This window comes from Tympanuchus pallidicinctus, unplaced genomic scaffold (genome assembly GCF_026119805.1).
Source record: "Tympanuchus pallidicinctus isolate F22 unplaced genomic scaffold, pur_lepc_1.0 scaffold19, whole genome shotgun sequence".
In the NCBI taxonomy this organism is placed as follows: domain Eukaryota; kingdom Metazoa; phylum Chordata; class Aves; order Galliformes; family Phasianidae; genus Tympanuchus; species Tympanuchus pallidicinctus.
In genome coordinates, this window is record NW_026294710.1 from 14,409,914 (window position 1) to 14,423,385 (window position 13,472).

Sequence of the window (13,472 nt, forward strand, 5' to 3'; positions counted from 1 at the left end):
TTTTAGTTTAACTGTTGAGTTCATCCTTCCAAGAACTCGCAGACAATTAACATTTCAATAAGGAATGCTGGGAATGTCATTGTTTTCTTCTCTCTTGTTGGGAATGTTTTTCTCTTTAGAGAACTACTTGGCAGGGTGACATGAGATAAAACCCTGGTGGGAAGGGATGCTCAAGAAAGCTGGTCATTATTCAAGGTTAGTCTCCTCCAAGTCCAGATACATTGCATTCCAAGAAAAAGGAAGGCAGGCAGGAATGCCAGCAGGCCATCATATATCAACAAGGAGTCTCCTGGACTTAATTAAGCTCAAAAAGAAAATCTGTAGGAGTGCAAGCAGGACTGGGTTACCTGGGAGGACTACAAAGATGTTGGCAGAGCCAAGGATCAGGTTAGGAAAGCTGAAACCAGATACAATTGAATCTGGCCAGGAACATAAAGGGTAACAATGAAAAAATTCTTCAGATACATCAGTGGTAAAAGGAAGGCCAGAGAAGATGCAGGCCCTCTCTGGAAGGATACTGGACACCTGGTCACAAGGGATATGGAGAAAGCTGAGGTACTCAGTGACTTCTTTGCCTCATTCTTCACTAGCAAGGGCTCTAGGCATACCACCCAAAATGCCAAGGCAGTACTTAGAGAAGAAAGATTTGCCTACTGTAAGTGAAGATCAAGTTCAAGACTGTTGAAGAACTTGAAGGCGTGCAAGTCCACGGGACTTGATTAAAATCCATTCACAAGCTTTGAGGGTTCTGAGATGGATGAAGTTGCCAAACTACTGTCCGTATTGGAAATGTTGTGGCAGCCTAGGGAAGTTCCCACTAATTGGAAATGGGGAAACAAAAAGCCTATTTTCAAGAAGGGAATAAAAAAAATACAGGGGTCTACAGGAATCCACGACCTCCCTGGGCAGCCTGTTCCAGTGCTCCATCACCCTCGCTATGAAGAAATTCCTATGCAAATCGGTGTGGGACTTGCCATGCTCCAGTTTTTTTGCCATTTCCCCTTGTCCTGTCCCCAGAGAACACTGAAAAGAGGTTGGCCATTTCTCTTTGATTCTCGCACTTAAGATTCTTATTAATATTAATAATATTAATCAAATCCCCTGTGAGTTGTCTTTTGTCGAGGCAGAATGGACCCAGTTCGCTCAGCCTTTCCTCCTACGGAAGATGCTCCAGGCCCTTTATCACGTTTATGGCCCTCCACTGAACTCTCTCCAGGACATCCCTGTCTTTCTTTTACTGGGGAGCCCAGAACTGGATACAGTACTCCAGATAAGGCCTGACCAGGGCACAGCAGAGGGGGAGGATCACCTCCATTGATCTGCTGGCCATGCTCCTTTTAATGCACCCCAGGATCCCATTGGCCTTGTAGTCCACCAGGGCACACTGCTGGCTCATGGCCAATCTGTCATCCACCAGGACCTCCAGGTCCTTCTCCGCAGAGCTCCTCTCCAACAGGTCATTCCCCCAACCTGTACTGATACTCATGGTTATTCCTTTCCAGTTGCAAGGGTCTGTACTTCCTTCTTCCTTTTGTTAAACCTCATCTGATTTATTACTGCCCAGCTCTCCAGTCTGTCTGGATCTTGCTGAATGGCAGCACAGCCTTCAGGTATGTCAGCCACTCCTCCCAGCTTTGTATTGTTGGCGTACTTACTGAGGGTGGACACTGGAGACCTGGTCAAGGTCGTCAGTGAAGATGTTGAACAAGACCAGACCCAACACTGACCCCTGGAGAACACTGCTAGTCTCCAACTAGGCTCTCTGCTGCTGATCACCACCTTGTGAGCCCTGCCAATCAGCGAGTTCTCAACCTACCTCACTGGAGTGGGTGCAGAAACGGTCCATGATGATGATTAGAGGTCTGGAGCACTTTCCCTACAAGGACAGCTGAGAGAGCTGGGGCACTTCAGCCTGAAGAAGAGAAGGCTTCTGGGGGATGTAATAGTGAAATAAATCCTTTCCAGTACCTGAAAGGGGGCCTTCTTCAGGGAAGTTGGGAAGGCACTTTTTAGAAGGGCATATAGCAACAGGACAAGGGAAAATGATTTTAAACTGGAAGAGGTAGATTTAGACTAGATATTAGGAGGAAGTTCTTTACTGTGAGGGTGGTGAGACACTAGAACAGGTTGCCCAGTGAGGTTGTGGATGCCCCTCCCTGGAAGCACTCAAGGCCAGGCTGGATGGGGCTTTGAGCAACCTGGTCTGGTGAGAGATGTCCATTTCTGTAGCAGAGGAGTTAGAACTAGATGATCTTAAAGGTCCTTCCCAATCCAAACCATTCTATGATTCTATGAAAATGTTTGAACTCAGCTGTTAAGAATCTGCTGTAACTGGCGCCTTTATTTCCTCTGCGTGTCAGAAGCAAAAGTCATTCTTTAGCATTATCTGACTTTAAGGGACAAATACTGAGTTGTACTTAAAATTGTTCATAGTGTATACATGAGTGGTGAGCAGATTTAGAGCTTTGTGCATGTTAACGCAGACCTGAGGATTAGGTTACCATAACTTCATTAGCCTATGAATTTAAATCATGGTGACAAATTCACATCAACTTTCAGGGATGTGATTAAACTGTTTTTAAAATCGGTTTATTTAGTGTGAAACAGCCTAAACTGGAAAATATAAATATAATTTATGTTTATAATTCCATAGTACGCTATGGAATTTGGAACATCTTGTGGATGGAAGGAGAAGTTTAAGGGAGAATAGGTGCAGCTTCTGTATAGCAGTGTTATTATTTGTCTTCACTGAGCATGTTAATGATAAATTATCAATACTGATCTACCCTTAATTGTTTATTTCCAATGTGTAAGGTATGAGATTGAGATTGATAGTAGAATTTTCTAAGTTATTGTGAAGGTTGCTAAATTGTGGCAGTTGCTCAGCATTATCTGAAGAGCTGTTTGATGTGCTTGTTTTGAAGAGTCTTATTTTTAGAAACCTCTGTTCAAATGACCTTTCTAAACTCCTCTCAATATAAATAAGGAGAGCCTACATCAGTAGGATGTAGAATACATTGTTTTGAGTGATTATTTTTAAAGCTGTGAGAATAAGTAGCCTATTAAACTTCTTGAACTTCAGTATTTGAAGTCTCTTTGTCGTGGTTAGTATCAGCAGTTCAGAGCCTCAAATATGAAATGATGTGAAGTAGAAAAAAAAAAGGTGAAGAAATACAGTCCTTTTTGTTCTCTTTTTCCTCTCTCTGTCTATCCTTGCATTTCAAAGTTCTTGTATTCTGAAATCATCAGAAGATCTATTTGAGACTACTTCATTTGAGCTGCCTTCAACAAAAAATGGATTTTGCATACTGCATTCAGTATTTCCATGGTTGGTCTCTCTGGATTACTAGAACTCTTGAACATGATCAGTCCAGCAATGGATGTGACATCTGGTTCCAAATAGGATTTGTGTTTTCTTTTTCAGCTATTCCAGTGTTCTTAGCATTACAATTTTTCTGAACTCTTAACATTATAGTTATGTCTTTTTATTTTAATTCCTCCTTTGTGCCCAGGCAGTGCATCAAACACCTTGCAGCTAGACTGATGTATTCAGGTGAAATATGTCTGTTCCAGAGACAATGGAAGTAAACCTGTCTTGCAGAGAAAAATAAGATCCTGGGAGCTTCCAGGACATGTAGGAACACAGGTCTGTTGTGTCATCTCCCAAGATTGTGCTGGACTGGGCTAGTTGTCACTTCATTTTGAGCATCTTTAGGACTTTTCCCCATTCCCTTTTCCGGGGGCCCTTGTGTTTGAAGAATACTGCGATCTTCTCTGACTCAAGGAGAAGAGTACTTCTCCTTGAGCTGTACCTGAGTAGTACCTGAGCTGTACTGTCTTCAGCGCTGCGTCTTCATCAACAGTGCTTTGACTGGAGTTGAGAATATTAGTCCAGAAAGTTCATTTTTCTAAGTCTTACATATGAGTGTAGGTATTTCTTATTTGAAGAGAGAGTCTGGTTGCTGGAGGAATCTTGATTTTATATATATATATGTATATTTAGGTCTGCTTGACCTAAGTAGAGAGAGGCTTTATTGAGGTACCTTAATTTTTCCTTGTCTTGTGATGGGGATAATTTAGTGTCTTTGAGGACAAGATTGGAAAAGAAGCTTACAGTCAATCAGTTTGAATGTTGCTTGCTCTAATTTGAACAGAGCAACAAGAGTTGGATGAGATCCTCTTCTCATATTATCTACTTGAAGATTTATCATGCTTATAAGTTTTTCCTAAAGAAAGAGATTCCCTGGTCTGTGGATGTCTTATTATCTTACATTTTAAGTGCCTTAAGATAACCTCATTTTCTAAGGGATAAAGTAGGGGTAATAAACCTCATAATAAGTTGGAGCAGCTCCTCCAAAAGAGAGTCATTGTCTAATGAATATATATAAACAGTTAAACTTCTTGATCTTCATCTATAGGTTCATTATTTATTTGGAGGAAATCCTGGCAAGTCCTGCTCTCCAAAGATGAGATTAGATGATTTCTGGTCTCTGAAGCTCTGTCGACCTTCAAAGGAATACCTGCTAAGACACTGCAAATACCTCATAAGGAAGCACAGGTACAGAAACAAAAGATGTTCTGCGATTTGCTTTTCAAAAATCTCTTAAGTTTTAGCATCTTTAAAAATCTCTCTATCCTGTGAATAGTTGTTTCACTTCACTGATTATATGGCAATCTGCAAATTTCCTGTTTATTTTTGGTTAAGGAAAGATAGTTCAATATTAAAAGCTGTTAGGCAAATCTAAATGATAAAATTGTAATCACTTCACTCTGTTTTTATGATGTTATTCTGAAGCTAAAATAAGTCTTGACTATCGTGTGGGGATTTGTGGAGAATTTTTAGATTTCCTCTTCACTCTGCTTCTCATCAACATGTGTACTGTCACCTCCCAAGGAAATAGAGTATTTTTTTAAAGCAGTGTGCTAGGGGATAGTGACAGCTCACAAGGATGTTAATGAAATCTGGGAGTTGAATTCCTTTGCACATCTGAGACTTACCTGTAGCGAGGTCATCAGTGTTTCTCTTTCAGAACCACTTGAAAGATCTCGCTTATGGGGAATTCATCTGCACTGTGATACTTGCACTCTGGATGTTTCAGAGCTACCTTTTGTTTGCTACTTAAGGAAACAGCTTTTCAAAATCAAGCTCGTGGTGTTGCCTTAAGCAATAAATTGTAACAGTTAAGGAGTCTTTTAAGGTTCAGCAAATCATTTGAAGCCAATAGATACATCTTCTTTCTGCATTCTTGATGAGAATACTTTGATTCTGCCAAGAGTTGGAGGTCAAGGGTCAGTTTTTTTTTTGTTTTTTTTTTTTTTTTAAACTTCTGAGGTAGCAAGCAAATTGCTGCAGCAGACTTTCTGGGTGAGGCCTTTTGCAGGTTAGCAACGCTGTATTTGTGAATGCCTACAAGAACAAATCAAAATCTTGCCAGTAATCTGGGAGGTTTACTAGCCGCTGTGGTTGTATGCAAATACAGCTGTACTGCCTCCAGAAACAACTGTGTGTTACATGTTTTCACTTGATTAAGTTGCACTCAAAGAAAACATTGCTACATGTTGTCTGGCAGAAGCTTGGATTTTATGCACTGTGTTCCTGTTTCTTGGTGTACGTCAGGGAACTGAACGTACCAGCTGGGAATTGGAATGATAGATGCTTTGCTGGAGCTCTCTGGACTGTGGCAATATCGTTTAAGGCTATCTGTTTGACTAGTTGGAAGGAATAATGTTTAATTACTAAATTGTCATGTAAATCAGGTAACAGTCATAATCTTTCCTTTCTGAGACTTAAGCCCAGATCTTGAGATGAATTGAAAATTTGAGTTACAGATGTCTATTGCTACCAGTCAGGTAGTTTGAAATCTATTCAGTGTGACTTACAAATAAAAGACCTTGTGTTCTTCTATGGCATTTGATATATGGCTGTTAAGTAAGTGAGAGCATAGTTTTTAAGGTTCTCATCACTGGAATCTAGAATTATCAGAGCTATTTTCATGGAAAGACTTGGTAACTGTGCATTAGTGATTTAGAAGGCAACAGTATAGTACTGCACTCAGCAGATAGATGGTAGGAGGAAAATAGGTAATTTTAAACCTCTTCATTTCCAGATTTATTTACCCAATTCAGTACTCATCGAGAGGGCTGAGCCCATAGTCTTGTTCTGGCTGTATGTGTTTCTTCAGGAATTTGCAGCAGTTAAGGTTTCCCCTTATTAAAAGAAAACGAGAAAATAATGGTGGTGATGCATGGCCAAATTTTACATTTCTATGCTCTTTCCAAAGGTGGGATGTCAAGTCACTGAATCCGAGGATTTTTGTTCCCATTATTCCTTCTTTTGTTGTCTGGCAGAAGCAGGGAGCATTCTTCATCTTTCATTTTAGGCTTCTGTTTAGTCAGGAATCTAAATATTCCTTACGCCCCTCCAAAAAAAAAAGAAAACATTTCTTATGTTTCAGTCTGCCTTAAAAGCACACACCCTAGTAAATGTGATGCTAAGCTGCCATTAATACTGTATTGTTTGGAAGTATTTATCTGAAAGTTTTGTAGGCTTTGCTCTATGTAGAAATAGCTGTATTTAGTCCTGAAGAATGTAGTTGCACTTACGTTTTCTCTCTTTTTTGCAGGTTTGAAGAGAAAGCTCAGACTGATCCTCTTAGCGCACTGAAGTATCTACAGAATGACTTGTATGTAACTGTGGATCACTCAGACCCTGAGGAGACAAAAGAGGTAATGAACAATCTTTGTCTTAGTTATAAGGAAATATGAACTGTGCTTTTACATTCTAGCACGGATCTTAAGTTTCTTAAATTTTGTTTATATTCAGTTTGAAAAGCTAAACTGGAACGTGATACTTCACTGTATTGTATTTTCTCCACATGAAAGATCGTATTACTTTAGAAACAGGCATTTTACAACTATGTGTCCAGATAAAATAGGATTTCTGCTTATAATAGTGAAGACTAAGCCTCTGTTCTATTTCCAGTGTACTTGTGTGTATTTTGGGAACTTTAATTGAAATGTAAACTCTCTGAATTGTCATGAGTCTGTGGTTGGTTGCATGGTGGAGGGGGAATAAAAACACCTATTCACTTTACGTTTTGGCTTGTCAATATCAAATAGCTTGGGGGTAGAAAGAGCTTTCCTTCTACATCATATGAACTGCTGGAGGCAGATTGCACATATACATTGCTCACTAACCTTAAAACTCCCATTTCTTCAGCATTTTGAATATTATCTAGTAGACTTGTTCTTGATTTGTTCTAGAAATTTGTTCCCATTTCCAATTTTGATTCCTTTACTGCAGTATGTATCACTTTACAAAATGAATTAAAGCAATAGTGTGAAGTATCAGATAAGTTTGGTTGACTTCACTCTCCTATTCATGTCTACATGGAACTTGAGGCAGCCAGCTTAGATGTACAAGCATTCAAACACTCCTGATGGTTAGATGAAGAAGTGGAGTCCTCAGTTCTTATCTTCATGCATTACTCACCATGGAAATAATTTGACAGCTCCTTTCATAAAATTCAAGTAGGAAAGTGGACTCTTGTTGCTCGTTGCTGAGCCTCTGAATAAAGCCACTTAATCTGGTTTCAACTCAAAGAAGTGATCTTTGTACAGCCACTTAAAGTTGTAGTTGGTGTGGAATGACTTTGCATATGCATACTATAAAAATGCAGAGTTAATAAAATGAAAAAATGTGAACTACTGTTTGAAGCTTGGAACTGATCAAATTTAATTGTTATAAATTCTGGCTAGGGTTCATAAACTTCTGGTCCAAATAAAATATAACTGCCATGCCTGTAAGTTTTCTGTTAAGCGATTTCTCGCTGAAACTGTCCCATATCAAGTACTTTCATACATTTATAAATCTATTTCTAGCAAAAGAAAGATGGAGAACAAATAGTCTTCATTTTCCTTAGCTAGAAAAGGAGGTATTTCCCATATTTCATGGGGGCTCTGCCAATTATGCCTATTTTAAATGTGATAGCACTTTTACCTTCTTATTTGAATCTGTAATAGCCTAATAACATGAAATGACAATTCCATTGCTTGCTTTTCATGTTCTCTGCCGTCTCTCTCTGCAGGACGTGAAATTGTCCTGTGCTCTTTACTTTCCCTTTCTGTCTGTAGCATATCCTTGTTCTAGAAGCCTCATCATGTCTGTGAAAGCCATGTGTGTGTTTGGCCAACTTCTCCTAAAGAGATCTTGCATCTGTTGGCCAGGTGTGCCTTTTTATTGCCTGAAGAGAATGTGCTTGTGGTAAGATCAGTGAGCGTCTTTCCTTCTAGTTGATGTAGGTATCTGCCACCAGTAGACTGCGTGTTGCATACATGTAAATATAAGGAATCCTTTAATACTCTGTGTCTTTTATTCTCATTTCAGTGTGTAGAACTGGATTTGTCCACTCTAAGAATGAAGAATTTACCTAAATGCATGCACATCTGAGGTTCTGAGGAAAAGTAGTAGCTATATATTGCAGAGCATAGTTAGAATAAAAAGTTTAAATAATAACAAAAGTTTGACAGGGCATGCTAGTATTCTGCTCATTAATGATCTTAGAATTATAAAATGAGTTGGAGGGGACCTTAAAGGATCATCAAGTTCCAGCTCCCTTGCTGCTGGCACGCTTGCCAACTACTAGATCAGCTGTACTAGACCAAATTGCAGAGTCCTATCCAACCTGGCTGTAAACACATCCAGGGACGGGGAATCCATAACCTCTCTGGGCAAGCTGTTCCAGCACCTCATCACTCTCAGTGAAAATCTTCCCCCTGACATCTCATCTAAATCATTCTTCCTTCAGTTTAAAACTGTTCTTCCTTGTCCTATCACTATCTACCTGTGCAAAAAGTTGTTTTCCTTCCTGTTTTTAATCTCCCTTTAAATACTGGAAAGCCATAACGAGGTCTTCTGGCAGTCTTCTCTTCTAAGCATATAAGCTCAAGTAGAACAAGCCAAATAAGTGAATATATGTTGAACCCTTTCCTTTCTCTGCAGGCCTAGTGCCTGATCCAAGCAGAATTCAGTAGCTGTCATGTAGGTCTGCCAAATCAAGCGCGAACCTTTCAGCAGAATGAAAGCTTTGATTCCTGTGCTATCTGAAAATTATTTAACAAATTCCAGGAGGTTTTTTTTGTTGTTGTTTGTTTTGCAAATTTTGCTGGTCACAAAACTTTGCTTTGTAAAGCTTTTTACGCTGGAACAGATCTGCTGGGTCAGAGGCTTAGAGCCAGCCAGTGCCCTGGTAGTAACTGGGTGTATTTCCAGTTGACGTCAATTTACCTTCCGATTATCACATTGAGTTGGCTTTTTGCTCTGGCATTACATCTTCAAATAGCTCTTGTGCTTTCCAGAGGACTGACGCAGGCTTTTTGGATTCCATATCAAATTGCAAGCAGCGATTTGATTGTTTATTTCAGCACAGACACCTACGTACTCTGTCTTTATTTGTAGTTGAGATAGTCTTAATATTGAGAGCTGTGTATGTGATTGGTTTGTTCTGTGTGGACTACAACCAGTGAACTCTGTAAGGCTTCTAAGTATGGCATATTTTAAAGAAATTAGTTTCTCTTTTCTGTGTTGTTCTCCTTCTCTATAGGACTGCTCTTAATTTTGGAAAGGACCAAAATGAGTTTATCCTTGACTTTGTTACAGTTTTATAGACTGGTATGATATTACAAGCAGAATTTCACTTTAGGGTAAAGCTTACTTGTTTTATAATAGAATTGATTTTTTTTCAAACTTCATTAGGCAAATCTCTTCAGCTGTTTTGAGTTAAATGCCAAAGAAAATAAACAGGCTGTTCTCAAAACTTACTTTGGCATTAGTAACCAATTTTGTTTAGAGCAGCATGAATGATTGACAGTAGGAACATACCTCAGATTTTCCTTCCTTTGTTGTGAATTTTAGCAATGTTCATGGGATGATAATTTTACTTCCATTTTTTTTATTACCACACTGTGAAGCTGTAGATGCCTGCTAGCAGGTAGGCATCTCATGGGTGCTTATTTTAATAGCCACAGGCTGTATGTCAACAACTATATTTCTGCTGTTGCCTGCAATTGCAGATCTAGTTCTCTTTAACTGTTCCTGCTTGAAATCACTTAAACTTCTTCAGCATTTTCAGATCAGTGAATCTTTTCTGTGTACTGGCTGTGACACTGTGTGCAAGGAGAGTAAATTTCCAGAGCACATGGAAGTCTATCTGTGCATCCTGGGTCATTAGGAGATGAAAGTTGGATAAAAGGCTCATACTGGGAGTTCTTGACATTGGAAAAAAAAAAATCTGCCAGAATGAATGTTCTATTTCATATACAAATAAATGTGCATTTGGTGATAATTTTTTTCCTAAATTGAAGTTTTTTTCCTAATTTAAGCTTTTAAAGACAAGGGTGATTGAAACTGGAATTTAAAATGAATTCCAAGTGTTTTACTTGTATATCATGAAAAAATAGATGCTGCTAAAGCAGCATCAGGGAACACAGTTAGCCTTGTGTGTTCAGCTGAACACTGGATTGATCAAAACCAAAACATCACTGCTGCTTTACTTGCATCTGTAGAAGAAACGAAGAGGCTACCAAAAATTGACCAGTGCTGCCCAAGTAAAACAAGACCGTTTATGACAATGAGACAGATTTGCCTGGTGTGAAGAAGAAACTTAAGCTTGCCAAAACATAGGTACCAAGTGCAAGTAAAAGCTGAAATCTGTTTTTCCTGGACTGTGGTAGGAGAAAACGAACAAGAACCTGGAGGCTAATTTGAGGCCAGACTAATTTGTAGCCTGGGGCTGGAGGCCCCTGTTCAAGGTTCCTTTATACTGTCCATTCTTGAGACATTTTCTTTAAAAAAAAATTGCCAGATAAAAGCCAGCAGAGCCCAAAGTATTGCTTAGGTCTGCATTCAAGTGAAATTTCTGGGAAAATTTAAACTCAAATAGGAAAAATAGTTCTAGGAAGGAGCTAAGAAAAGCATGCTTCTGTGAAGCATGCTTCACGTCCTGCTGTGATTCTTTGTAAAGCCTCAGGCTCTGAGTGCTGCAGGAGCAGAGGTTTTGGAGCCAAGGAGAGTCTTTGAAATAAGTGTTCGACCCTCCCAGACTTCGGCTTGTGACAGCTCCATCCTCAAACAGCGCAGGCCTCTTGTTTCTTCTTTGTGCCTTTACTACAAGGCGCCATCCCAACAGAATCAGTCAAAGCTGAGAAACTGCTTTGTGCTCGGTGTGCAGACCTTCTGGAGGAGGGATTACATCTGACTCGTAGAGCCCCTCGAGTATCCCAAACAGAACTACTGATCTTCCCTTTGCGCCGACAGTGGAGGCATGCAGCAAATACACTAAAACCTGTATGGGTTGTCACACAGCAGAATTGTTTTTTTTTTTGCTTTAGATAGAAACCTAGGTGAAATATGTAAAACTGATTAAAGAATGCTAATGCTGGAAACATGAAGAAGTTGGAAAATACTGGAATTAATATTAATTTTGCAGTCTTAATTAGGCTTTTTTCTGAAAGTGGTTGTGGAAACTTATGTTATTTGTCTTAAATCCCTATCTCTGAGGAACCCTTGGATTAGTTTAGAAGGAGGATTGGATCTCAGAGAGAGCACTTAATTATGTAATGAAGTAAACTGTTGTGTTTTGCATGGAGGCTTAATTTGGAGTAGATTAAGCCAACATGGTGAAGGGTTTGTCAGAAAAAAATGGATGGTGGCACAATTAAAGTGGTTGGATGCTTCTGTTGGATAATTGAGTTCTGGTCGCGCCTCCGTAACGGAGCTGCTATGTGACTTTGAGCAAATCACTTTTTCTAGGTGGTCATTAATTGGCTCTTTCATTTTGGTGCTAGATGAGAGAGATCTGATACGTGGTCCGTTGAGGGCTTTGCTCTTCAAGCTACAAATGAATTCAGTAAAAGCTGCTTAAAGCAAAATGTTTTTGGGAAAAAAAGATGGTAGTTTCAAATTGGGCACCCAGAATGAAGCAAGATATGAAATACTATCTGGTAGGATATCAATTAACAGAAAAACTAATGCAGAAATTATTTTTTTCATAGTGTGTTCAGAAGTATATGAAAAAAAAAGTTGCATTGGATATATGCTGTTAATGGTGTGTAAGAGAGGTGGTCTTCACTTAGCAGTAGCAATCGTATGCATTGGGGAAAAAAATGGGAGTCCTTTGGGAGAACATTGTGTAGTTACTTGGGATTTTAATGCAAATGTGGTGTGCATAAAGCTTCAGTGCTGTCTGTAAGTGATGTTGGTAACATACCTGCTTGACTTTTCTATCATAAAGTGCTTTTTAAATGTGAAATGATGCATAAAGTATCATTTTAAAGCAAAAGTAAACACAACTGTCAAGGTTAACTCTACTGCAGTGGCATCAGCGAAGGAAAAAAGATCCTTCTTTCCCCAGAGGCTAGAAAGGAGCTAATAGCAGCAGCAATTCGTCACTCAAAGTGCATAAAGAGTAGAATACTTGGCGAAGGGTCTTTTCAACTGATTTTTGGTCTCAGTTCTGCAAGTTACTACCTGGATTGTGTTATTTGATCTCTAGGAACTGAATACCTGAGGCCCAGCCCCAGCTGGGGTTTACTTCTGTTTCTGGCTGAGTGGCTGTGGTCCCTGGGGAAGGAGGGGGAATCCCTCAAAGCATGTGGTGTCTGCATTGTCCCCAGAGCTGGCTTAGTGCATCACCAGGCAGCTTGGCAGCAGGCCAGTAAGGCACTTGTTTGTGAGAGGAAGATAGCTAGGACATGGCACTGTATATCAGAAGCACAATGGATTTGGCCTCTGGTTTTATTGGAACTTTTGGAGCTATTTAAACTGGGCCCATGTTTACAGATGTTACTGGTGCAGGGCCGAGCAAGTCTTACAAGTTTCGATCACAGTGAAGTACACGTGTAGCAGTGCAGTTCCTTTGGATTTTGTGTGGTCTCTTAATCCCTTCTTGTGATAGCCTCCACAAAAATTTACAGGTTTATTCTGACACATTGCAGTCCTTACTTCAGACTGCTTTTTTCTTGATGGCAGATTGAATTTTGTTGAAGGTTTTTTTGTTGTTGTTGTTCTTGCACTTAGTTGTAGGCTTACCTTTTCGTAAATGCCTTCTACATTTGAGACTAATTGCTCTTTCATCCTTGGGCATTCTTCTGTGGAGGCTGTGCAACCCTGACTCTTTAAACTCTATTGACAGAGCTTGATTTTTAAACCACTTGATTTTTCTAGCACTTTCCCAATATGCTGCTAATTGATAGAGGGCGTTCAGAGTTTGTTGCTGTATTGCAGATGAGAATTTACAAGCCTTAGAACAGCGGGAGTACTTGATTTACTTGAAGACCTGACTCCTTTTCATTTGTTTTCTGCTGTATTTGTTATTTTTGCAATGGGCTGACAATGATCTATTACAGCTTGCAAATGTATTTTTGCAGTTCTGTTTTGTATGACTGATTATTCCTAGGTTTGTTGATTTGCACTT

The 13,472-nt window shown here is 39.5% G+C and overlaps 1 protein-coding gene across 3 annotated transcripts in view; it reads left to right on the forward strand.

Annotated features, from left to right (window-relative positions):
- The window catches only part of MKLN1 (muskelin 1), a 102,412-nt gene that overhangs the window by 83,265 nt on the left and 5,675 nt on the right, over positions 1 to 13,472 (forward strand). For all 3 annotated transcript variants that reach the window (XM_052680725.1, XM_052680724.1, XM_052680726.1), the window contains 2 exons: positions 4,419 to 4,558; positions 6,624 to 6,726. In XM_052680725.1, coding sequence (XP_052536685.1) covers positions 4,419 to 4,558; positions 6,624 to 6,726 — 243 coding nt within the window. The remainder of the gene's footprint in view (positions 1 to 4,418; positions 4,559 to 6,623; positions 6,727 to 13,472) is intronic.